Source organism: Aquila chrysaetos, chromosome 7 (genome assembly GCF_900496995.4).
Source record: "Aquila chrysaetos chrysaetos chromosome 7, bAquChr1.4, whole genome shotgun sequence".
In the NCBI taxonomy this organism is placed as follows: domain Eukaryota; kingdom Metazoa; phylum Chordata; class Aves; order Accipitriformes; family Accipitridae; genus Aquila; species Aquila chrysaetos.
In genome coordinates, this window is record NC_044010.1 from 383,442 (window position 1) to 410,074 (window position 26,633).

Consider the following 26,633-nt stretch of genomic DNA (forward strand, 5'->3'; position numbering starts at 1 on the left):
AGGGAAAACACACACACAAAAAACCCATGTACTTTTCCTAGGATATGGACATACAGTACAGTGCTTGATTTTTCAGATGCAACCCAGGGAGCCATCTGATGCTGAGGAGTTTTGCTACCTGGTTACTTAGGCTGGGTCCATTCTTTTGAGTCTGTCCCCTGGGAAGAAGGATTATTTGGAAGGCTACCTGGGCAGTAGAGCGGAAAAACTAAGGACAATTGTCCCTGCATGTGGGAGAGAAGATGCCGTTAGCCCAAGTGAACAATGCGGTTTCATGGATTGCGGGCTGATCACTGCAGAAGGGCGTGTTGGAAATCAGCATGCAAGGACAGAAAGTAAGAGCTCGTTTGTCTCTACTGTAAAAGAGTTAATCTATTATTTATATGTTCCCTTTGCATTTGTTTCCAGGTTGGTTTTAGTAGAACATAGATGAAGAGTTTGATCATTCAAGTCTAGAATCTGAAACGATTATTTAAGACCAGCAGCAACATGCTGGACATTTTTTCGAATTTTGAGAAATTTCCTGTGACGCTACGCCCTGGAGAGGACACGAGTGGAGTGATGACATACTGCCAGGGATAACATTTTTAATAGGGGCTGCATAAATTACTCTATAACCAGCTGGAACTCTTTTTGCATTAGAAATATACCTACATCATGATCCTGATTTGTGGTTCCACAATTAATGAACAATAAACAGACTATTTCAGTAGAACTTCAGTAGAACTGTCTTCGAGAGAGACTTGTTAGAATTACACTCCTAGCCTGTTCCTGCAATACTGTGCTAGTATGGTCTTGGTGAAAATGGTGTGCTTTACATGGTTGAATTACATGTCCTTGATTCCCTGTCCGAGATACGACGCAGAAGGTATGACTGCATGTGGGCTGGTGCCTAACTCTGAAATCACAACTCTAACTCTGGCTAATCACCAGCTGTGCAAAACTCCATGCTACATCCCACCTCATAAACAAACTGTCCAGGAATGGGCTAAACCACCACAACTGTGAAAAGACTTTCTGGTGATCATACAAGTGGGTCTGAGTCCATGACTGGAAAAAGATGCATAGAGAGAATCCTGGGGACAGAAGCAGACTGACTGCCAAATCATACAGGTCATGCCTCGTGCATAAACAATTATTCACGCAAGTATTGTTAGTGAAATCCCATGCTATGTTTGCTCTCTGAAAGCATGTGATGCCGATTTGAAACAGACATTGCAGCTGGCTCACCTCCTCAGCTGATGAATGGAGAACAGGACTGGGATGTGGGGGAAGCCCACAATCAAATGCAGAAATCAGGAACAGATGTCAAGAAAGCTTCATCATTTTTTTCCAGGACATGCACACATTCTACAGTAGGGTAACCAGGACTAGCCGAGCTATGAGATGTTTTCTCGCTAGGCAGAATTCTTGCTGATTATGCAAGGTTACTTCAGCTACCTAATCAGAGCAAGAGTCCCTCACACATACCTAGCCAGGAACTTCTAGTTTACTAGCAAGGTCCCAGGCAGGATGAGGAAGGGGAGGCAGAATGATGTGGTAATGCTGGAAGATGGGGGTTGCTGACCAATTAGCGGTTCCATGTCCTCTGTTCTCTCTTCTCCTTGGCTGCCAGAGCTAGCATCTTAAGTGCTCTGTCCCTCCTAGCTGTTTTCCCATCCTCCTCCCCACCAAAATTTTGGACACCCACCCAACCCAAAAACTAGTATCACAAAAACATACTTACCAGAACTCTGCACCTTGGCTGTGACAAAATTCTGGGCAGTCCTACAGCATACAACTGGGTAGCTGAACTATTGCAGATAGTCACCAGCCTGTAATTTTTAGGGAGCATTGGATCTAGTTGGAAGAAAGGCCCTTCCTGGCCCCTAGACTTGAAATCTGGAGCAATTACAACTATAAAGGCCTGGTTCTAGGGGACCTCCTGAAATTTTCTTACAGCAGCACCAGTCCTGAGAAAGGGACATGCCCTACTACAAATTACTCGGTGCCCTTTCATCCAAGTTCTCATGAAAAAAAAAATCAGGTGTGGCAAGCTGTTCCAGAAAGTCAGCTGCAGTCTTGGATTTAGAGACAGGCTGCTCTGCAGTCTTGGAAATTTAAATGTGTGGTTTCTGTGAAGTCCTGAAGTATCCTTCATGATGAAGGATCACATCCCAGCATAATACAGCTTAGCAACAACAAAGCTGCACTACAAAGAAAGTGCATTTTTCCAGTTTTCGACAACCAGAAACTGGAGAACTATTTTGCAGATTACTGCATGAAGTGTTTTGGAGGAGAACACTGAGTGTGGTGCAGCGTGCTTTAGCAATGAAACATAGGTGCAACATGTGAGAACCTGCTGTAACACTTCGGGAGGATTTAAGACAGGCTAGTTCACACTGGTTGGGAGCAGCAGCATGAATCCTGCTTAAAAGAGCAGAACTTGAGTACAACCCAACATTCCAACATACCCTTGTCCAAGCTTCTCCATGAAGCTCCAAAATCACTCCAGAGCAAACTACAGAGGAAACATATACATGGGTAAGCATGGGTAATTGGACAGCTAGGGCTTTGTGTATCCTGTCGGATGCAAGCTAACATTACAGTAAAGATATAGCCAAAATCACCTTTAAGTGGTCCAATCTTTCTTCACTGGCTGTTTAAGAACGCCGAGTTCCTTACTTACATGCTCTGAATTACTGGGCCACAGCCAGACACCTAACCTTTATGATGCTGCAATGCCTGATGTGGACAATCTCAGTAAAGCCTCCAACAGAGCAAGACATGCACCACACTTAAGCCAATACCAGACACAGTGAGCACCTTTCAAATATTAAAATTATTTTCAACTCACTTGCTCTTCCTGCTGGGGAACTCTGGGGAGCTGGGACTGGATGATCCATCAGACTTCAGGTCAAAGAAAGTTCCTGGACTGTCCAGCACCTTCTGTATCCTCTCTGCAGTATCTCTGCTGGGACAAAAGAGAAACCAGCTATACCCCAGGGCCGGAGTTAACCCCTATCTATTCTAACACTTCCTTGCATGCAAGCCACAATACAAAGCTGGATCTCTCATATACACACAAAAGGGAAGCAAATGCAGTTGTGTTGAAAAGGGCAAACTCCTTAGATGTGACCTGTTGAGGGCAATATATTAGAAATGGCCAACTTTAAGCTCCTTTTGAATTGATATAAAAGCCTAAATTAATTTCAGTATTCTCCTTTAATTCTTCAACTTTTTCTTCTACCCACCCCATTTCATTGGTCTTAAGAAGCTTTAGGATTGATTAGAGAGCTTATATATTTATTGCATAAAGAAAAAGGATTCAGCAAATTTCCCTGTTTCAGGATAGTTACAACAGTTTTATTGCTACTAGTACTGGTCAAGATACTTCTGAAGTAAGCTGTCTGTGTGAGTAACTGAAAAGTGGGGTATGTTTAATTAAGGATTGGAAAAATCAGGTTTTTGTTGGGGGTTTTTTTGTGGCTTCAGTGATAGAGTTCACAAAGTTCCTCCTCTGCTCTCTTGGTCAGTGATCCTACCTGTACCACTTGCATCACAGTTCCTCATGCCCTCACTTGTGCTAATACAACTGTTTGTGAGACTGGAAGTTATCCTGACAAAAAAACAATCCTGAAACTAAAACAGCCCTGAAACTTCTGTGACACATGAACAAGCGGGATGGACCGGGTCAGCTCTGTCATCAAAGCCTGCATATCATTAAACTACAGCTCAGGGTGAGGTCACACAGGACATGTTGAGCTCAGTGTTGCCAGAGAGAGCCTGCTCCAGCCTCCTTCACTCTTGCTGAGTGTACTTTCCATTGGTCCTGGTACCCATCAGACTTCTCCATGAGCCAGTTCATGGCAGAACCTGGCGGACAATTAATCCAATGAAAGAAAGTCGATACTTTTTCTGTTAGATTAATGGGCTGAATCGGGTCCACGAAGGGCCCACTAAGTATCTGAGCCATCACAAGCAATGAGACAGGACTGGGTAGTTGAAAGAGACACTGGGAGAGGGAGAGTATGGTATCTGCTTTTCAGTAGCAATTAACTGTTAGAACAGACCAGTTGCTAGTGAAATTGCACCTTCCAGAATCACCCACTAAGTCTTTCACAAAACACAAGATAAGGCTTACTGTTCCTCATATCCAAGATTACAAATAAGCAAAAGGAAAGATAAATAAACCCAATAGCTTACCAATTCCCTCCTAGCAAAGAGCAGGAAAAAAAGAAAATAAATCCAGGGTTTTTCCTTGTTGTAGAAAGCTTTTACAGATCTTTTAAGAGGATAGTGAAGGATGTTGTACACAAAGTAATGGACTGAAGGGCACAGCTGCGTAAGGTACAAAACTATTTAAAGTAGTGAGGAGCTGTGGCTACTGTGTTGGCTTAGACTGTCACAGGGAAGTTGTCTCAGAAGATTTTATTTTTCTCAAAGGAAGTTCTATACTATTTTTATTCAGATTAGGTTATAGGCACCTCATTAAGGAAAGGTTCAAGAGAATAATTGGAAAGAAGGGAAAATGTAGTAATTCTTCCTGTTGTGAAATCACTAGTTTCCACATTAAAGATGGCTTTTCCCCTTTTACACTGAGTCTTTAAGCTGTTCCCTGGAATTCTTGCAACTGGGAAAACTGTATATTAGATGCAGAGCACTCGTGATTTTTGAGACTCTGTATAATCTTAAACAGGTGTCTCAGCTAGAGCTGAGACAAATTTATTGATTTAACAAAATAACCTCTTGTGACCAGTAAACAACTTTTGAATGGTTATAATTCTGTCAAATATGCCAAATCACTCCTTGAACCTGTATGTTACCCCTTAATTATAATTATTTCTCAGGCCATCTAACTTAAAGGCTAGTTGTTTTGACTTAAAGCTTTTTTAAAAAAAATCCTTTCTTTAAGATACTAGAAGTTTTGTCTATTTGAACTTTTTAACATGAAAACAAACAAACAAACAATGAAGCACCCAATTCCCCCTTCCCAAGTAAAAGCCTTTCATGTGACTTATCTAAAGTGGCGAATACAGAACAGGAGAACCAAGAGTCCTGGATCATACTGCACAATGTTTAAGAGCAATCTTACTATGTTACTCCACCCATCTCCTCCATTCTTCCTCAAGTATTGATCCTCCCCATTTCCAAATGTCCTTTTTTATTTTGTTTCTGTCATTTGTCCATTTCTCCATTAGCCAATAATCAGGCTTTTCTTCCCACTCCAACAATTTCCAGTTCAGTTCTCATTCCTGTTAATTCCCCTTTCTGTCCTTATATGTGCCTTTCTATCTCCCATTTCTCATCTCCTCCTGCTTTTTTCTCTTTGTCTCATCTTCCCACGGCTCATACCTCTTTTCCTCCTGTATGTTCTCAATGCCAATTGCACTACTCCGTCGCCCGTGGAAGCGGCTGGCTCGAGTACGTGATGGGCTCCTACCAGGCAAGGCAAAAGACTAGAAAAAAGGAAAGTGTGACAGAAAGCGGGGAGGGGAACAAGACAGGAAAAACTGTGGAGAACTGGAAGCATGGGAGAGGGAGTTTGCGACGTGGATCCAGATCCTCTCCTTTACTCTGCAATACAATAGCACAGCCCAGCTCCACTAGTGCAAGAAGGAGCACTTCTGTCAGTGAGAAAGAGAAGCTAGGGCCTGCAGAGGTGGTATGAGAAAGAGACAGAGAGATATAGAAACAAAGGCAGAACAAGATACACAGCCAGTATACAGAGAAAGAGGCTCAGGAAGGGAGGTATCCCCATAGGAGAGGAGAGGCAGAATCAGAAAGGTAAGGAAAACTAGAAGTTAAAGGAGAGAATGAGGCAGAAACCCAAGTCATTACTATTCTATGACCTTGTTGTGCTGACATAAAGAATGCACACAATTCATCAAGAAATTTCCACACTGAAAGGCACCTTGGCTTACTCGGAGATTTTTTTTTTTGTAGTTTGCCTGTATTGACATCACTAGTGCAGAGACCACAATCTGCTGGATGCACTTTGGCCAAGGTAACCATATTTCCAATATCAGAAACATGGATCCTTTTCTGGAAACATTTGTCATGGATTTATTATGCTCACACTGATCATGTATGTTTAGTATCCCTATCAAATAAGAAAGGCTTTGATAGTGCCTAGAAATATTCACTCTTTTTCTCACCCCAAACTTCATTAATTCTGCTGTTTGTTCCCAACATGCAAATTCTGTTTACAGCACCTTGAATAAACATTGTACAGCTGCTTATTATATTACAGAAAATAATCAGACTGGTGAAATTGAAGAAAATGGAACAGATCTAGTGTCCTTATGTTCTCAGCTCTTGCCATGTGACAATACAGTACCATTCTGGTCAAACCACAGTGCATGCATTTTTTTTAAGGTATGACAACGTACAGGATCTAATCCAGGATAGCAGAGAGATATGTCTGATGTAGAATCATGTTTGGCTTTCTTCTCCCAGTCTGCATCAATCTCAGCTCTAGCTTACAGATGAACTGGGGCTAGAGATAGGCACAGACAAAACAGACTGCAACACATGCTGTCATTGCTTGTGAAATGGGATGATACAACAAAAAGAGATTCACAGAAGGACAAGAGGACAAACTAATAGGGAAAGAGAAATAAAACGTATGTGTGGGTCACAAAGGTATGCCGGGTTTCTTCTTACAGCCCACCCCAATACCTTACCGCAGCAATGGCCTTAGGGCCCTCGGCGACACTCTGGCTGAGAGCAAGGCCAGCTGTAGCTGGGCGGCTGGGCAGGGTGGCTGGCTGCTGCTTTCTCATGGATATCCCCATGGTATCCAGGCTCTGGCTGCGGCCTCTGATCACCCGCTGAACAGAAGGGAGGCAGGGAAACAGACAAACATAGATACACATATAGACATGCACACAGTAGGGTAGTATGAAAAGCACCACAGATTGGGTGGAAAGTTGTGACAGACCAACACCAGAACCACAGAAATCCTAACTCCTAGAAGGCAGTATTCTTAGATATTACCCATTTTTGGTCCTAGCCAATTCACGGAGCTTACTGCCAGGGAAGAGTTCTTCCTCAAGTATATTCTCTACTTTCACCTCCCTTGTCCTGTTGCAATAGAGATTCCCTACCAGTATCCCAGCATACTGGATAAGACAGCATCATCTGGAGCAGTCCTACCCAGTAGAGGCAACAAAACACAAAATCAAACTCTTGTTTAAGACTGTAAGGTTCAGTCTTGCATGAACTTGAGTACTGGTTCCAAGGGGAAAGCAGCCATATAAAAATCTGCAGCATTTGAAAAAGCCATTTTCTGAGTTTACTCAGCCTTTTCCAGCCTTTTACATAGGTCATCTGTGTACGTGACATGCAAATCACAGCACCTGCTAGAAGTCAGAAAAGGACATTTGAGGATAATTAGTGTAAGACATGGATGGGTATGAAATTCCTGGTTGGCAGCAAAGGCAGGGTAGATGATTGTATGTAAAAATACACCTCACCAAAGCATCTCAGCTCTGACCAAAGCTACGCATGTAGCTACAAAACCTATATGTGAATGGATTGGTTTCACAGCCCTTAACAACTCTAACCAGCCCACCGTATAAAGCAGGTGGAGGTCATCTGAAGAAATGCTATTTATAATACGTCTCTCTGTCCAGACAGATAACTTATTATACAAAGGAAGTGGTGAGACACTTCCCACAGAAGTGGGAAAGGGGAAGTAGATAGGAAAGTGATATAATATAATCAGTTCAAAACTCAGTTTACCTGTTCATACAAAACCTTTGCTTTCTCATATCATCTTGATCACTTTTAAAACTAAGTTCTGTCGCCTGATCCGGATTTATTTTAAAAAGCCAACACTGAACAAAGGTAAATTAACTCTGGCTTTTAGAGGGTAAGTAAAGTATTGGTTTTTCTTACTAGTACACTCACAGGTATGTTAGAAACTCTCTTGCAGTGGCTCTTGCAACTCTTTCAGTTATAATGAAAACAAATTAGAAGAGATCTGCTGTAGGAACTGAAAGCTGCTTGCTACTAGTTATTACAATTCCTCTTGCAAACACTCACTCCTTTTTTTGTAAGTCATGGAGTGAAACCCCATCTGACACTAGACACCAGTATGAAGCGTAAGGAGTTTGACTTCTCAGGGACAGTATAGAATTCCACCCTGGACCATCCTGTAGTTCTGTAGGAAGGAGCACAGGAAGGGGAAAAAATCTTTTTTCTTGAAAGGTATGGTAAAGCAGAGTTGAAGATGCTCTAAAGAAAGGCTGCTGGATGGAAAGACTTCTTTTCTGTCTCACCCTAAGCACAGCTGATCAGTAGGGTCAATACTCCTTGGAGGGACACACAATGAGCTTGAGAAAAATGTGAGCAACTGGGTAAGGAATCAATCCACTATGGCTCACCTTGAAATTCTCGAGGAAGCCCCCACTGCCATTCTCTATCTTGTCATCCTCCCCGACAGGTAATCCCATCATACTGCGGCTGCGAAGCTGCAGCTCCTCAAAAAGGCTCTCCAGGAGGGCACTCCGGGTTCTTTCCTGCTTCAACATTGGGAATGAAAACACAACTATTATTGGGACTGGAGGGATTCCCCCACCACCACCATTTTGCAATGTCTCACATCATCCTTAACAAAAAAAAAACCACCACAAAACCCCCCCAAAATCCCCCAAACCCCCATGAAAATCACTTTGAACAGTATGAAGTGGTTTAGTGGTTTTAACTGTATAGTTATGGAATATATTACAGTAATACCCAGCCCTTTTAAGCTCTTTCTACAGCAAGGCATAAAGGACGTCAGTACTTTTTTACAGGTGATGAAACAGAGGCATGCTTTTTCTAGATCAGGCAAGCAGCAGAGTCTGGAACAGAATTTTGGTACCTTGAACCAAAAATCAGTGATATTGGTACTCATCCTGTTGCACAATACTGAGTTTCAGCTAATACAGAATTTCCTCCAGCATAACATATGCATCGTATTCCCATTCTTACTTGAGGATTAGACCTTTACATTACAATGAACCTGTTCATATTCTACCACACCTGCTGTGAAATACAAAGGAAGCATCACATAGCTAAGTACAATCACATTCCATCTTTCTTTTTTAGGCAACACAAAATTAGAAGTAGAAGAAAGTAAAAAATCGTACTGTATTTTACTAATCTGGCAGTAATATAGTTTTATGATTTTCAGTGGAAGCAACCAGGTAATAAACCCACCTCTAATTTAGCAAATTTCTCAGCTCGATAGCAGCTGTACTCGGCATTGATGAGCTTGACCAGGAGGAATTCACGAAACTCTGCACTCTACAAGACAAGATGAAGACTAGACTAGAGATGAAAAGAGTAATAAAAGTATCACATGAGAAAAGCTCTGCCTTACTACTGTTTAGCCCTCCAAAGTCATCTAGCCAGACTGACAATACTGACTCAGAACACAAGTGTGTGTACCATATCCCCCAGCCACCTAACACTGGACCAGAGAAACAAACCTTTCTAAATATTGCTGGATTTGGCAGAGGGGGTCCAAAGAAGGGAACATCATCTCGGGCTGTGACTGAAACCTGAAACAATATAAGCAGAAAAAAAATAAGTATCATAACACAGATGAGACCATCAAAGCTTTCAAACTACTATGGTACATCTGATCCCTCCTGAATCATTTACATATCCAAAAGAGATCTAATATGCTGTCCTGTGCATCCATCTGTTTCTGAACTCAGGGAATGGATGTGCTAATTTATCTCCCGAAATTCAGTCAGCTAGACGTGCACACAGTAACAGCAACAAAAAACAATCGAACCGATTGCTTTTTTAATAAATATTTTTAATAATAACCAGTATATTTAGAACAAAAAAATAAGATACTTCTATTCAGCCTGCAAGATTTACCTCTACTAGAAGAACTTTTGTCAATATGGTTATACTGACCTATTTTTTTTGACAGAGAATCCTCAGTGGAGATACACTGCACACTGAGCGGAGTATCTCAGTGACGCCACCTCTCTGAGTCACATGTGGTAAATATACAAAAGCACTTTCCCAGTAAGAGATACGGAAATGCATGCTTTTATTTTTTTTTAACATGATCCTACCCAACACACCAATGCCAAAAAAAGTAACTGTAATGCAGTCCAGTTTTTACATACTGTCATTTGGCTCTTCACAGCACTTGCCTATCTTACCAGATACATACAGCACTTAAGAATATTTCACAGTTATTTGTCACATTTGAGATGGAACAATACCATTATTTGCCATTTCATACAACAGGGAACAATGTCAGAACAACTTAACAGCAACTACCTCAAAATAACACGCCAATGTAAATGTCACAGAGTCAATGAGGGGCATGAGTTTAATGAGAGGAAGAAGGAAAGGGGTCCTCGATTTAATTCAGATTTCTCACATTGTAGGCCAGCTCCCCTAATTACCAGGCCTTCCTCTCCCTCCCAATAGGTATCTACCAGTTAAAATCCTCCTTTGCATTTTTAATTTTCTGATTGCAAAAATTGATTTAAAGAAATAAATGCCATTAATATTCCAATTTAACCACTAGGCACTAAAGCTTAAGTAAATGGAACAATGGATGGAAAAAAATCTTCCCAAACTGCAGTCTCTTAGGTACTAGAATGCTCTCAAGGCAGAATAAGTTAAAACCCCTTTGGAAAAGCCTTTACAGAAGACTCTGCATTGGCTTGAGGGTCTTGACTGGTACTATTTCTTTTTCATTAAATGATACAAGCAACCCTATTACACTGACAAAAACAATGGTATTGCAGACAGGCAGAGATGAAAACAATAGTAGGAAGAGACAAGACAAATGGCGAGCTTCCCCAGCTCCTTCTCTTGTCGTTAAAAAGATCCAGTGAATTTCTGCGCCCTACAAAACAGAGAGCAAGAGGAAAACTGGAACCCCATGCCCCTGATCAACATGAGGCTATCATGTCACTACAGACCTGGCTGCCTATAGCATAGGGAACAATGGAAGGTGGTTGTTCCACCCCCAGCACCCTCTTTGGTGGGCTGGGAGATGGAGATCCTCTCCTAATTTTTATATTCTTGGTGTTCTTGTAGACCTCCAAGGCATAAGGACTCATCCTCACCAAATCAGAATTCCTACATAATACAAGACATAGCACTTTGATTAAAATGCTTCTACAATGGAAAATCCATCACAGAATGCAAGCTTCTATATATTTTCTGCTCTCTCAGCATGACTGAATGTTGAACATACAGAGCCATCCATACAGAATCATGTGACAGAGAAAGAGCTGTGTCCAAAGGCTGCAGACAGGGAATTCATGTTCTAGCAGTGCTTCTTTCAACTGGAGGGCCCTAACAGGTAGCACTTCCCTGCCAGATGGGCGTCAGTTCTGGGATCCCCAAAAGCAGATGTAGCTGGTTCAGATTCCATAGATTAGGCCAACCAGCTGTATCTGACCTGCAGTCTCAGGCAACGCAAGCTCTCAGCACTGTGCTGTGCAGCATGAGCCATGCAGACATGGCTGTCAGTCAGGTGAATGAGTTTTACCTGACTTATACAGTGCAAGCAAGACATCCCCCAAAATGGGATCAATTGCACCTCATGTTCTTTGATGTAAACAAATTTTTTTTATTTTAATTCATCCTGCTTCAGTTCCCAAGATTAAAGCTTCAGAAATTCATCAGCTACTTTGAAAAACATAAAACTACATTCTAGTTTCATGTGTAGATACTTAACAAATTAGGATGACAGCTGGCTGAACCTGTACCTCTCACAAAGGCCCAAGAACACCTTTCCACTTCAAGGATCAATATCAGTAAATCAGTACAGAGGAATCTATTGGCTCTGTTTACCTTGTAAAGAGTGTCCCCAGTGGTGCCATGAGTGAGCTGAACTACCACATAAGCATGTAGGAAATTAGAAGCAATCATATCAGGGACAAAAGGTGTGCTTTCATCCTGGAAGATGATGGCTACAATGTCATTCCCAATGTGACGCTTCCGCTGAAGCTGGAGAGGAAAAAAAATAATAAAGTGAGAAGGCAGGTGAAAAAAAGAGCAGAACAGTATGATGGGGCCTCAAACACCAGTCTGCCTAGCATCTCCAACCCATCTGTTCAACCAAACTCCTCATCACTACTTTTACCATTACTCCAGCCATAATTCCCAACATTATGCAGTTACGCATTCTCCCCTCTAGGCAGTCCCGCATCAAATACCCATCCTCTCTTAGCCACACTATTATATTCCTTAGTTCTCCTTCCGATACCTGCTGGGAATCTCCCTCTGTGAAGGGCAGCTTTGTAGACACATGAAACATGATCTCCTTGCCCTGGAAATTTGTATAGACCGACTCAGTGCCCGTTTGACCTCTGGTAACATCCAAGCCTCCCCGGAACCTGAGCAAATCCATACCACACCATAGGTCAGGCAGGACAGATGTGAGAAAGTAGAGAGAAGAAAGATGATATCAATAACAGTAGTTTGGTACATCGATATTATCAAAGGTAATTTTTAAGAAATCAGTGATAGCGAGGCACCAGAACTTCCCAAAACAAATGCATTGACTGAAGCTGCACAATATTTCTGCTGATGAACATACTTGCTTGCTAAAAGCTATGAAGCTAAACCAGGGATCCTCAGAGGAGCTACTTTCTCTGGCATTCCGAGAAACACAGTCCATATTTTAGAACTACAGAAAGGATGGGCTGGCCCTCAGAAAGAGACTACAACAATATTGACCCGTACTATTGTGAAACAAACTTATATTCACACAATCAAATAAAATTATTCTTTACTGATACTGTGGGTCAGATTGAGATACCAGGAAACCTTTAAATGAAAATACCAGCAGAGACCTAAGCTCCATCTTGTTCCCAGGCAGGATGGCTGACAAAAGCATTCTGGGCTTCTCCACCAACACTGGGATTCAGAGGCCACAACACTTTTCTGAAAGCAGGGCTCTTACAGAGCCACAGCCTCTGAACACACAGTGGTTCCCTAACTCAATCTGGCTTTCCAACTGCACTGGGTACACACCCACGGAAATCCTGCAGCTGAATCTTGTCACCAAGGAAATCCAGGAACTCCAGAAAACCCAGACTCTCTTCTGTGTTACTGAAGACTTCTTCTTCAGTCGTCTTCAAAAGGAAAGGAGAAGTCATAAGGAGCACAAGCAGTACAAAGAACAGGCAGTAATTTCTATACACAGTTCAACCAGCTTTGAGGACCTGCACAAACAAATCAATCAACATAAGGCAAGCTTCTATCCTTTCTTTTTACAGCATCTGTATTTTTCACAGAATAGTACGGACCTTGTTATTACATTTAAGCTAAGAGAACAGACTCTTTGTGTTTTGCCTTAAGTATCGTGGGATCTGAGGGAGCTTACCTGTCCAGGTTTCTGGTAGATGACCCCAAATTTGAAGTTATTGCTTATGACATGTTCATCAAATGCAACAATAAGCTGCGAAGCCTGAAGTAATGAAAATACAAATTATCAGTTGGACGTCATTAGCCAGACCTTGATGGAACAGGGACAAACAGACGTATCAGAACATTATACCTTAGGGTAGAGGACAGGAAAGAAGCGTTCAACATTCACATCCTCACACAGTAGCTGTTGAGTGAGAAAGAGAGAGGGAAACAGAAGTGTGATTATCATGTGCCCTAGCTTGCTGCAGGCATGAGAATGTAGGCACCGTTAATAATTATCTGACAGGAGTCCCTTCAGGCAAAAAATCCGAGGTAAATTTAGAAGTGAAATTAGAGAAGCTAAATGGAAGTGTAAAAGGGAAGTATATGACAGTACTATTGAGGAATAGTAGAAAAGAGGGAAATGGGAGGACAGAGGTGAAAATAACTTGAAGAATGAGGCATTAAAGAGTGAACAGGCAAGCTCAAATCTCACCTTTGCCATCTGGACAGCATTGGGAAACTCATTCAGACAGGAAATGGGGATCAGGTCATGTTTGGTGCCAGTCCGAGTCCTGACACAAAACAAAAAAGGCATTAGTGCCAAGGCTGAAGGGAGACACAAGCAATGCTGGCCCTTTAAAGAAAGAGTAGCCACTCCTTCAGATTATCCTTAAAGCAGTTAATTCCAGAGGATTAATTTTAAGCCTGGTGCATAAAATCACTGGAAAAGGGAGGTATTTATACTTCTTATTGCTCATCACTTGTGGTGGGGAGCGGAAGAAGACAAAACAGGGATGCTTAGTCTCTTGCTCCTTTGCATTCTTTTCTTACTTGAAGAAATATTTTGCTTTGCTCCCCCCACCTCCACCCCCGCCATTTTCTTTCACAGAAATCTAAATGTTGAAATACAATTCATGGACACAGTATTATAATGGATTCATAAGATCATACAATGAGGGTTTGAAAGACAGTTAAAAGGTCTGTTAGAGATGGCCTAGGAAAGCAGATCTATGCAAAGTATAGAAGGTAGAAACTGGTGTAGCACTGTTCCAGAAAGCTGATGGAGAAAAGCTTCCTTCCTCTATACACGCATATTAAAGGAGAGATGTCCTTCTAGGGAAGAAGAAATATTGGGCTGTCAGAGTTCTCTTCAAACCATTATGAACAAGCTGTTGAGCAAATGTGCTGCATATAATATGGTATCTTAATAGAGGAATTACTACCCTTTTATTCTTCACCAGTCTCTTCCATGTAGGAAGGTTGCTGGGCTCAGATAAGCATTCCCTGGCACAGCTCACAAATAGGCTCTCTCTTCCCCCCCACCCCATTATTGCTCCACCTGGCACTCTGAAGCGTTCTGTGCATACAATGGAGGAAACCCACCAGTGATTCTCTTGTAGCTGACTCCTATGCAACCAGTATTTTCCCTCAGTCCTGGATGAGTCCTTGTCAGCAGCAACTGTACATCAGTTGGTTCCAGTAGCATATTGCCTACTGGAGGTGCACCCAGCCCATAGTCTGGTAATAAGATTTTCTGCAGCATGCCTCTCACCTATGCAAGATCCATCTCTGTTCTTCCTCTAGCTCATTCAGCAGCTCTCTCTGGGTAACGGCTCTCTGTGGAAGCCCTAAAGGTTATGGCACTTCGTAGGATGTCCTGGGAAGCTAAGGAATGTTCTAGCTCACCTTCAAGGGAGCCTTAGTCTCAAGCACAAAGTCCAAAGACAGGCCTGGGCTAGGCTGCCCTCCATCAGGGAATCCATATTCTCCTAGAGAGTACTGACATGTCTCTAAGTAAACAGAATAAACAGAAAAACTTTCTTTTTGAGGGAAGAAATTATGTTTTTCACACAGGAACTATAAAGATGCACCTGCAAACATCACTTCAGCTTCCTGAAGGAAACTGCTGAGAGAAATTCAGAGGGGAAGGCAAGAAAAGAAGGCTCAAAGGTTTCTTTGCAGTCCTCTCCAGGAGAAAGACATGAGATCCACACCCATATCTATGCAGAGGAAGTTCAAGGTAAGATGAGAGACACAGCGCAGTAACATACATACACTTCAACAACAGGCTCTGTTACCTCAGCAATAGGCGTAGATTTTCCTGTTTCTCAATCTGTTCATACTTCACAGAAAGTACCAGGTAGCCCAAGGACATGTCACTGGAGTAAAAGTTCTGATGCTCCTGAAAACCGGAAGCCAAAATGCATTATTCCCAAAACGCTTCCCAGAAAAGTTTACCAGATTTTTTGCATACAACCTATCACTCAAGATTAGCTAATTTTTAATTTAACTAGCAATGGCGTGCTTGAAGACATGCATATGCTGTCTCCCAGCCCCCTCAATGATGAATGCATGAGCGTATCAGTCAAAGTTCATCCACTGTCAGTTCAGTTCCTCCGCAGCTGTCCATCATCAGAAGGGCTCCCGAGAAGGAATAGGATGAGAACATTCAGCAACCCATTTTGAAGAAATCGAGTTTCTTGTAAATAAATTTGTGTCTTTCATGGACTTTCCCTGTATCCATTCAGAGTCTGCATGACTAAGCAGTGGTCTCCAGTACACTCAACTGCATGTGGTCATGGGAATTTTCTATACAAACAGTAATGGCAGAATCATTATACCAAATGGCTGATCTATAAGAGCACTCAGATCTCAGGGAGGATGCAGTCAGAGCTCCAGGTAACTACTTTGCAGATGAAGACTGTTCTCAGCAGTGCCACTAACACTGCTTGAGCTTTAGTGGAGTGAGCCTCGAACAAAGTCATTCAGTCAAACAATGAACCATAATGCAAACATTTTCACAGGCTCTATATAGAAATGGCTGTGGCCATACATTTTTCCTGGGTATACAGCCATCTTCCAATGGCCTGAGTGTAGCAATATATATTTTATATATTGATATATATATATATATAAAACATATATATTGATATATATAACCTCTAACCTCAAAAGATTAAAGCCTTTTGACAAGAGATGTGAACGGAAACCTCTAGCACAATGAGAATACTATATAGGTGGAATCATCCAGAAATGCTTAGATCACTCCCAACTTCCTAGTGGAAAACCACGTTATGGCCAGGTTTTGGAGCCACCTGCTGCATATAGTCTGACCAAAGAGCTGAGACTGAACTCATGCTTTCAGCAAACAGTCCAAAATTATTGGATTTGAGGTATAAGCAGGAAAGAGACACCAATAAGAATGTCATGCAGGGGATCCAATTCTCTTTGGATTAGATTTGATTAGATTAGTATCTTAATCTCTTGCTGCTAATGAGGACTTCTGTTGAAAGGGGCAGTAGTACATTCCAGTATTTAGCCTCCAAACCAGAAGAATATAGTGAGATTGGTATGGTACTTCTGAGCTAGCAATGATGGAAGTTGGAGTAGAACTCCATCCCAGCAAAGCAAAATAATAATAAATAGAACAAAATAAAAAAATCCCCAAACAAAAATCATCTCAGCTACCCTATAGCAGGCAGAATTATCAGTGCCTCCTTATGCCTTGGGACCATGAAAATCAGGAGAAAGTCATACAGCAATCTGCTGACAGTGGAATCAGGAATGTGTCCACAGAGATCTTCAGTGCAGAACAGTTTAGGCAACAGGGGGGGGGGGGGGGGGGGGGGGGCAGGGAATAAAAAAAAAAAATCAAGGCTTTCTTTTGGTATCTTTTGTAAACAAATCTTTGGATTTCCCACTTGTGGTTCTGTAGGAAAAAGAAGTTCTGTCCACTCACTGAGAAGTCAGATGCTCCCAGGAGATTAAATGCACACACTTTAATGGGGAGCTTGACTCCCAAATTCCACTTGTCAACTCTTTCACAGAGAAGAGGTACCAACTGCTATCTTGTTTGTTGATATATTTTCTAATGATAGTGTTGCCCATCACCAACTTACTTGAAAGACATAATCAAAGTACTCTGCATACATTTTAGTGTGTACAGATTCCATTCTGATGTGCACCAGTGGTTTTATGCTCCTTGGTTGTACAAATGTTCTCTTTGGCCTAAATGCAAAGTGTTTGTCATGGACAAATTAAATGCAGGAGAGAACACCATTCCCCTGAAAATATGAATGGGCTGTTCTACCACCAGAATAGCAGTCATCGCAAATCAAAGACAGAGTCACCTGCAACCTGAGAAGACAGCCAATAAGCACGAAGTCGGTAACTGGGACTGCAAGACTCGGAGGGAGCATCACAGGAAGCACTGTATAAATGCATCCTTGTGCATGACACAAGAGTGTTATGCGCTGGGACAGTAAGTTAAGTGTCCAGTTGTACAGTCAGAACTTGCACGATTTGGAATGTGTTCTGTCAAAGGAATGTTCTGGACACAATAAATTAATAATAAGGACTCAATGGGAGCAAAGTGTGTAATGTGATCAAGAAGAGTTGCTACACTGACACTTCCTTCCTCAGCCTTTTGCCTAGAAAGTACAGGTCTGTTCTGTCTCTGGTGGATTGCAACCTCTCTCAACACATTGGTGAGATTGCCTTTTGCTGTGGAAAAAATCTAAACAACTTTTTGTATTAGTCATAGTTCTGACTCACTGTGAAATAAAGATAGTGAAATACTCTGATATCTATGTGGACATAGGCATCCTGAAGTCAACAGACAAAACAATCCCCTCTTTGAAAAAGACAAAAAGGAATAAGTAAGACTACAGTCACTACCCTAAACCTGGGTGTGAAGATGAATCTATTATACTTCTTTAAGTATTAGAGATATCATTGTCCTCAATTCCTCTTTGAGACAGAAAAAAACCCAACACCCAGAACTGCCCTACTAGTGACTGATGGGGAGAAAGTTTCATGGCTTCTGGTGCTAGCATAGTCTACCTTCTGCTGAAGCAGACCAAAAGAGTGGGTCCTGAAAAAGGGAAGGTATAAGTAGAGAGCAGCAAACACACAAACAGAATAATGCGGCCTCTAGCCACAGTGTTCAAATCACAGAAGTCCAGTGTGATCTGTCACACAAGCCAATGGTACCGACTGAACTTATCTTGTATGTGGGAAGAAAAGCTGAAATCAAAGGAAGCCACAAAGGCTGAGAGGATAGTTTATTTCTCCTGACCATGACCTTCAGGATACTAAGGGATTTTTGGGACATGAACAAGAATCAGGTGCAGTAGTCACTGTGACCAAGGGCAGAAAGACAGAGCAGCTGAAGAATAGACAGATTCAAGGAGCAAAACAAGAGTATGCTCAATGGTCAGTTGAAGTCTAGAATCAAAGAAGTCCATAAACCAAAGCAGTCATACGCTACAGTGGATGCCCAAGATAGGCTGTTAAGGAAAAAGATGGCACAATGCCAACAAAAGTCAGGACTAGAAGGCAGAACAAAGGAATAGGAGCCAAAGCCTGAGGTTAGCTGCAGCCAAAAGTAACACTGAGCTGCAAAGACCAGAAAACAGGATGTCTTTTGATGAGACTTCTAAGCCAGACCCCAGCAGGTCTGACACATTGGGATCTCAGTTGCTTTGTAGACTGGGCTATCAGCTCTGCAGCCAGCATAACTGGGCAGAGCTGCACAAAGGAGTGCAATCTTCACAGGGGACCAGGCACCGGAATTAGTGGAGGTCTTAGAATAATTGAATTTTTGTCGAAGCTACTCTGGCTGTCTAGCTTGATCCTGAATGTAAGATATCTGAGTAGTTGTATGTATGAACAAAACTAAAATTTCCTCATTATGACTTTTTTTTTTCCCCTCTGTGATTTTCTTTCTCTGTAAAAACACATAGTCAACAGAAGGCAGACTCAGAGTCCTTCAACGTACAACAGCATTTATCATTAGCTGTCCTGAAGAGATGAACCATCAAAAGGCTTTATGGCTAACACTGAAGATTGCAACTCAGCAGTGACAAGATACCCTGGAGCTGAGATGATCTATGTATAGGTACAAATTTGTTCAGCCACAGAAGCAGTTTCTGTAACATTTAGGGCAGTCTGAAAGGAAGCTCTGGATTTCAAATGGATCTCTGTAAAAGCAATTAAGTATCTTCCATGGGGCCAAGGGAAAAGACTAACAGATACACAAGGAGCACTGACAGCTTGCCTGAGAAGTTATAAAGCTATTAAGATGTTTGCCATGTTCTTAGCCACTTGGGTTCTTTTTGATGAAATAGGATTATTTTTCACTACTTAGTAGCAGCAATTGCACCAAAGATGAACAAACCAGACAAGAGTAAAAGACGTCTTCCCCATGGGACCTGGTATGTTTCATCATCTTTTAGCAATAGGAGCACAGGAAGCCAGAGAACACTGAAAGATCTTTACAGGATTCAAAATGGGTTCATTAGCCCATTGTCTTCCTTCAAGACAACTGAAAATAAAAAACCAATTAACTTTGAAAAAACTTGGCAACCCCTGGTCACCTGGTAAAACACTGGGATGATTTCATCCCTGAAGAAGGAAGAAAAGCAGCTTTGGTGGCCAAATGATTATGTGGTGACCTACAGGAAGATAATGATACCTGAACATCCAAACCTATCAACAGTGATAGATAACTAATAAACTTACAGTACGGAGTAGGCAGCATCATTATTCCAGCAAGCATTCCTGTTGGAAAAGTGTAAGGTGTTGTTTGCCAGTCAGATGACAACAAGGATATAGAAGCTACTCCCATTGTTGGCAACTGCAGAACACAGAACCACTAAGGCTGGACTGGTGCTGAAATAATACCTGATAAGGTTGTCTCCTTGCAGGCCCTCACTGCATCTCTGCCTGGAGAAAACTAAAAAAAAAATAATAAATAAATCTTGGGCTGACGTCAGCTTGTCATGACAGGAAAACAGTAACAAGCTCCAAAACACCTGTATTTGCATACCAGAGGAAAATGACCCTGAATGAGAAGACCTGCAGTCTCAGCGAGTCAGAGAACATGTTTACTAAAAGCATAGACTTGTAGTAATGAAACAAAATTAGAGAGACTTTAAAATAACAAAAGAGATCATGACAATTAAACCTAATAATAAAAATGTCCTTTGACTGCTCAAGTAGTTTCCACCTCTTTGTCCTAGCTTAAATTAGAATTTCACACTAATAATTTCAGACGTAGTTCTTTCTGCTGAGAGGACTCCACTGAGTCAGTCCCCAACAGTTCACAGCACTGCAGAAACAATACTTTAACTAGCACAAAGGAAGGACAGCATAATAGAGAAATACATGACCACATACGAATGTATGGCAAGAAAGCTTCTCTCATCAGCACTGCCAGCTTCAAGTGCTTGTGAAACTGCACCCTAAGATTCTTTGACTGGCATTTCCGATGTATACCTTTATGAAATCCTTCCTGGCTTCGGGCTACTTCTCTTTATTATAGTCTTGAAAAACAATGCAGACATTTAATAATTCCCACAGTACAAGACATAAGGTTTTACAGCCTTCTTCCTACAGGCAAAATGAATCTTATTGTGTAATTGTCATATAAAATATAGACCATGAAACAAAGAAAAGGAACTGAGCTATGGCTTGTATGTCCTAGCACTTCTTTTTTTGTGGTTGTTTTATAGGATCTGCATATTCTGCAAAAGGTGTCAAAAGAACTGTTCGAATTTGAATGACTTAGTATATGCACACCCACAACACAGACATGCATATTAAGTTTGTAATACCACACATACTCTAATCTCCCATCTTGCTTAAAGGATATTCCCAAAACCACTGGCTATGCCTGTCCCATCACACGATGCTTATGGACTCTTCTTCAGCTAAGAATTGTTTGCAGTTATTCAAAGCATGCAAGAGACCTTTCTTTACCTTTCTGAAATAACCTTCCCATGTTATCAGCAAGAAAAGGACCCAATCCACACAGCATCAAAATCACTGGTCTCTCTAACTGTGCACTGAAGAAATACTCTCCTTGTGGAAAAGCTCTGAGCTCTCTCCTTACCTAAGCCTTTAAGCCATAGGTTAAGACACAGGTAAAATTTTCTACCCATGGGTAGAGTTTTCTGTGAGAAGAGTCCTGTTCACCTTGTTCTTTTCTGATACTGGCTTGCTCAAAAACTTGCATGTTTAATTGAACAGAGACACACATTCATGTCAATTAAGACAAAGAATGAAACACTGGACACTGTAGAAAAGGAAAAATATAGGAGAGGAGTTTTTCTGTAGTAATGAAGCATTGATGGTTGGGCACTTTGCAAATGCATAGAGTCCGATGATACGGAAATTCCTGGATCTCACTTGGCATGAACAATGATGATATGGCCCTGCTTGAGCAGGAGTATGAACAAGATGAGCTCCAGAGGTCCTTTCCAACCTCAACCATTCTGTGATATCAGGTCAGCAGTGAATCCTACAATCAGACTGAAAAAAATCGTATCCCAATTTGCCTCTCATCCTGGCTGGCTCTGGAAACCTTCAAGCACAACACTAAATTTACCATGACAGAAAAATAATTACAGTTGGCATACTGAAAGCTTCCAGAATGTCACAGGGTAAATGTCCATTAACAGATTGTACAGCAGATCTGTCAGTCTAGAGAGAAAGCCTCCAGAAAGTGTACTTTACATATAAGTGATATTAATATCGGTTTCTAGTGTTGCATACTACACGAGATCATTCAGACAAGCCCAACTACTGCTGAACAGGTCCCAGGCACTGCTTAAAGCTCCACCTCTTCCTGGTTTTGAACTTATTAAGCAGTCGCAGAGGGAGACCACTGAATAAGATGCAGTGTGAGTATACCTGCTGGGCTTTCTTATCTCCTTATGCCATGGGTTTGTTCTCACTTGTTCCTGATGGTTACTATCATCCTGAGATCCAGTCTGGGAATCAATCAATTGCCTAAACAGGCCAATCCAGATGGACCCTAATGGCCAGCCAGCAAACATCCACTTTATGAGGCCAAGCTCTGTTTCCCTATCTGTCAGACTGGAATTTTTAAAATCAGGGAACACTTAGCACCAAACTTACTTAAATCAAACAACTGTAAAACACATTGTCCAGTTTCTTCATACACATTCAGTGGTGACCATACTTATTACTTATCCACACCGAGGAAAATGGATCATTTTGCTTACTACTGAGGGGCTTGCACTATCAGTGCTGAAGTCCCCTCTAAAAATAATACCATCTCCATTTGCAACTTTTTTCCCCTTGTCACCCCAAGGTTGGTATCTGCCCAGGAGCCTCAAAAGAACTTCTTAACCAAATACAAGCATTTCCTGTGCAAATCTTTCTCTTCTGTTAATGCACAGGATGATGCACATATCACACGGGGACAGGACCAACTTAACATGCTATGGGCCATGCGGTACTAGGTACCTTATTTATATTAGTTCACTGCATCATGAGGAATTGAAATGGAGTGGCTGTGCAGTTATTTCTAAGTCCATCAGAAAAAAAACCGAGATACATTTCAGCCTTCAGGCTGGGTAGGCAGAGAAGGCACTGAAGGTCACCCTTACCTTCCCCAGAAAATGTTTGCGGTACAGCTTGGCTGTAGGGTCACTTTCCAGTTTCACTTTACCACTCCAGGGAAAGGGTACATCCGACAGAGTTGGACTCAGGCTGGAGAGGTTGTGGCTGGTCCCTTCAATCCAGTAGCCCCCAAACTGGGGTAAGATAATGAGAGGATATGGCCACCCTTTCTGTAATACCTATTCAGGACAGAGAACATGAAAGCTGACAGCCCAATAAGCTGAAAGGCCAATAAGCTGAAAGGCCAATAAAGTCCAAGGAAAAACAGAGGAGAGCAGAACTAACTCACCTCATGGATACTGGGGTAAGGAATATACTCCTCTTCTGTCTGAAATCAGAAGAGACCATTAGCAAAAATGTGTGACATCTTTTAAAGTGTTATGCTCTCATGATGGCACAAGCTGTGCCCTCAGCTTCCACTCTGCCCTAGTCCCTATTTTGAGTTTTACTTTAGGATTTAAGGTTAGACTCCATTTCCCAGGTTTTAGCGTTATAATACAAAACTTTGAGAACAATAAATTTAGGAGTCAGATTTCACCCACCTTCCTCCTTGAAACTACACAGAACACAGGCATGCAAAAGGAGGAGGTAGCCAAACTGTAGGCAAATTGAATGAGGTTAGGTGTGACAGCCTCTCTCCTTTCCTTCCACACAGTGTTAGACAGCTGCTGTTCTTCTGCAGACAGATGACAGTAGGGATGGTAGAAATAGTACTGTTATTTACAGTGAGATCAAGGTTGTGTCATCTCCATAGCTAGACCTGTGGTATACAAATGAGCAGTGCTGAGGCATGACTGCAAGAATAGGAGCAGTATCTGAGCCACTTTATGCCAGCTGGATGCCCCTTCCAGCACCAGAAAGAGCACTGACTATGTCTGACAGAATTCAGCTATATCAATTCTCTATGTGGCTTTTTTTTAGGGTCATTCAAAGATTAAATTCAAGGTCAAGGTTGATTGTAAGGTTACTGTGCCTGAGCTGAGACTGAAGGAATGGAGAGGAAGAGTTGAGAATTTGAAGATGGGAATCTGTTCTTATTGGCCTAATAGCGAGGGAAACAGACACACCTTCTAGTAGCATGTGTATGAGTCCTCAAGCAGACTACTCAAATAAATGCAATGTGGTTTCATAAATATTATTATAGCTCTTACATTGAATAAAATTTAAGAAATTAGTCAAAACTAAGATTGTTAATAATAATAAACACTTATTGGAACCACTTAAATTGGAAAAAGGGAAGTATTGATTCTGTTTCAGCTACATAGTTTCACCATCTTGTGCAGTAACTTTAATTTGGAAAAAAAAAAAAAAAAAAAAAAAAAAAAAAAGGCAAGCATATATGTGTTCTTGGGCTGTTTGTAGGCTCCCTGTTCATTCCAAGACGAAAATACACTGCAAGCCAGGTCAGTAATTATCTGCCATTCTCAGCAACTTAGGAGGCAACAATGACTTGGCCTGACCTTGAGAGGAGCTGGAAGGGAACATCTTTGTTCGTCCAGACGACTCCCCTGGAAACATAAAGTCACAGACAGTAAATCCTATGTTTTAGCGGGTCTGTTTCACTTACCCTTTGTGTCCTTCTCTGTACCCCCAATATGCATATTTTGTTTCTCTGTAATTTTCTATTTTATGCAAGTTTGGAATACACAGGAGTAAAGCTAGAACTTGGCCAGTCCCCTAGTTTGGCGTTAAAACTGAAAAGCTCCCCCCACCTTACATCTCTTAAAAAGCAGAAAGCTAGCAGAAATCAAAAGCTATCTCCCAAACTGATTCTGTATTTAATTCTCTAATCTCTTCTAGCTACTTTATTTCCTATCCCAAGCAAGAAAAAAAGGAAGAGGTAAAGACAAAATGCAAAAGAACAGTATTTCAAACCACTCATTCCTGTTCTACTCTTCCCTTTCCCTTGAATATACTGTCTCTCTTGAAGATACTTATTAACCAGCTTATGTGCCTTGCTTCCATCCACATAAGGGAACAAATCTGTCTCTTGGAGGTAAGACAGAAAATCAGAGCTGCTTTCCATCCATGCATCTGACTAGTGCAACAGACTCCTGCAGGCAGCAAGGAGCCACGCAGCAAAGCCCTACACATCTGCTTTCCTAGGCACCATTACTGTGAGGTGGGTTGGAATGGCAGGGCAAAAGACTACTGGATGCCTAATTTCTTCCTGAATCAGCAGCTGGCATCCAGACTTGATTCTCATCCTTAAGGCTATTCCATCCTCTGCCTTCTCACCATGGCAGGAGTAGCTCACTTCCACCACACTTCTGCAGCAGAAGCACACAAGAACAGGAAAATTTTAGTGTGGACAACCCCAACACGGACTGAGCAGAAGCCCAGAACAAAAGAAGCCAAAAAGTTATGGGGCCCAACAGGCTGCATAAAATGCTGGCCATAGTCCAAGGGGGCATCAATACAGACAGAAGAGTAAGAGGCAAAATTTGCATTGTCAGATAGGAAGCTGAAGACCAGGATTTAACTTGTCGCTTTCTCTTATACACAATACATAAGCATTCAACTACTGCCACCTAAATCTTGTAAATCTCATATCAGAACATGCTGCTGAGACCACATTTTTATACACCATCAGTGACTGCTTAATGGAGTGGCTAATCAGGGATTCCAGACAGGATAAGCAGCTCTTGATTTTCTTCTGAAAATAAGCAGGATCTGATTTATAACAGCTATGTCTATGCAAGTATTCTACAGTGGAACTAGCTTTTAAACTAGTATCTGGTAGAAATAGGTAAATCTCAGTGGAGTTCTACAGTGGAAAATTAAAAGGCACAAAAGCAAAAGTTTGGGGCCAATGGTCCAGCCATATAGGGTGGAAAAACTGCTAGTATAGCAACAACATTAACATTGAACAATAGCAACATTACATCGAGGATTAATAATGATCAGGATGCTCCTTGCAGGAGGAACAAAAGCAAAAAAAAAAACCCAACAACAACAAAAAACATCTATTACACATAAAAACAAGGTTATAGAAAAATCAGAAAGCTTATTAAAAGAACTTAAAAATGAGCCATAAGAAAAGCTAAACCTTCATGAAATGATGCGGACTAGACCTTGATCTCACAACAAATGCATAACACCTTCAAAAAACTCTTAGAAACACCAAAGTAAACCAGTATGGCTGAACTCCACAGTAAGGGAGGCTAGTAGTAGATGCATGAGGGCCTTCTTCATAAGTCTGAAGTTGAGTTCAAACACAAAAATAGCAGTAACAACAAATTTTAGTTGGTTAAATATAGAAACACAGTAAAGCAAGTGAGGAACAATCTGCAGATAACATAACAACAGCAAAAAAAATTATTTTCCTTAACTTTCCTATGTATTATATTATAATATTATATATTTATATATAAATATATATTAATATATTTAACATATTGATATATATTTATATATAAATATATATTAATATATTTAACATATTGATATATAAATGTATAATTTGTATTATTATATTATTTTCCTATATATATTATAATATATTATTTTCCTATAACTTTCCTTAATATTATAATAAAGAAGCTTGCCAAAATGTCTACAGGGTGACACAGGACCAAACTATAAAAGCTAAGCTTAGAGAGAGTTACCCCCCCCCCCCCAAAAAAAATTTTTTTTTTTTTAATTTGTATTTTCAACAGAGGAGCCTGAACAAATACCAGCTTAGAACTGTTCTTCATAGGGAAACGTCAAACAAACACTATACAGTCTTAACAATGGGCAGCTAAGAAACCAATAGAGATGCAAAGTTAGGTGGTCTGAATATGCTGGAAATTCTCATCAGCTCCTTCTTATATCTCTAACTAAAGAGGTCCAAA

The 26,633-nt window shown here is 41.2% G+C and overlaps 1 protein-coding gene across 43 annotated transcripts in view; it reads right to left on the reverse strand.

The window, feature by feature from the left end:
• LOC115343989 (rap1 GTPase-activating protein 1-like) overlaps positions 1 to 26,633 on the reverse strand; it is a 48,424-nt gene that overhangs the window by 11,037 nt on the left and 10,754 nt on the right. For 17 of the 43 annotated variants that reach the window (XR_003924355.2, XR_003924354.2, XR_003924353.2 and 14 more), the window contains exons 4-19: positions 24,258 to 24,305; positions 23,087 to 23,125; positions 22,785 to 22,976; positions 15,447 to 15,550; positions 13,862 to 13,940; positions 13,517 to 13,570; positions 13,343 to 13,426; positions 12,991 to 13,091; positions 12,221 to 12,350; positions 11,806 to 11,961; positions 9,459 to 9,530; positions 9,187 to 9,273; positions 8,370 to 8,504; positions 6,666 to 6,812; positions 5,335 to 5,438; positions 2,837 to 2,953 (exon numbers count right to left, since the gene is read on the reverse strand). Coding sequence is in view for 26 of the 43 variants with exons in the window: in XM_030020669.1 (XP_029876529.1) it covers positions 2,837 to 2,953; positions 5,335 to 5,438; positions 6,666 to 6,812; positions 8,370 to 8,504; positions 9,187 to 9,273; positions 9,459 to 9,530; positions 11,806 to 11,961; positions 12,221 to 12,350; positions 12,991 to 13,091; positions 13,343 to 13,426; positions 13,517 to 13,570; positions 13,862 to 13,940; positions 15,447 to 15,550; positions 22,785 to 22,976; positions 23,087 to 23,125; positions 24,258 to 24,305 (1,649 nt within the window). In the remaining 17 variants the exon portion in view is untranslated. The other 26 variants (XR_003924362.2, XR_003924361.2, XR_003924360.2 and 23 more) reach the window with 19 other exon arrangements.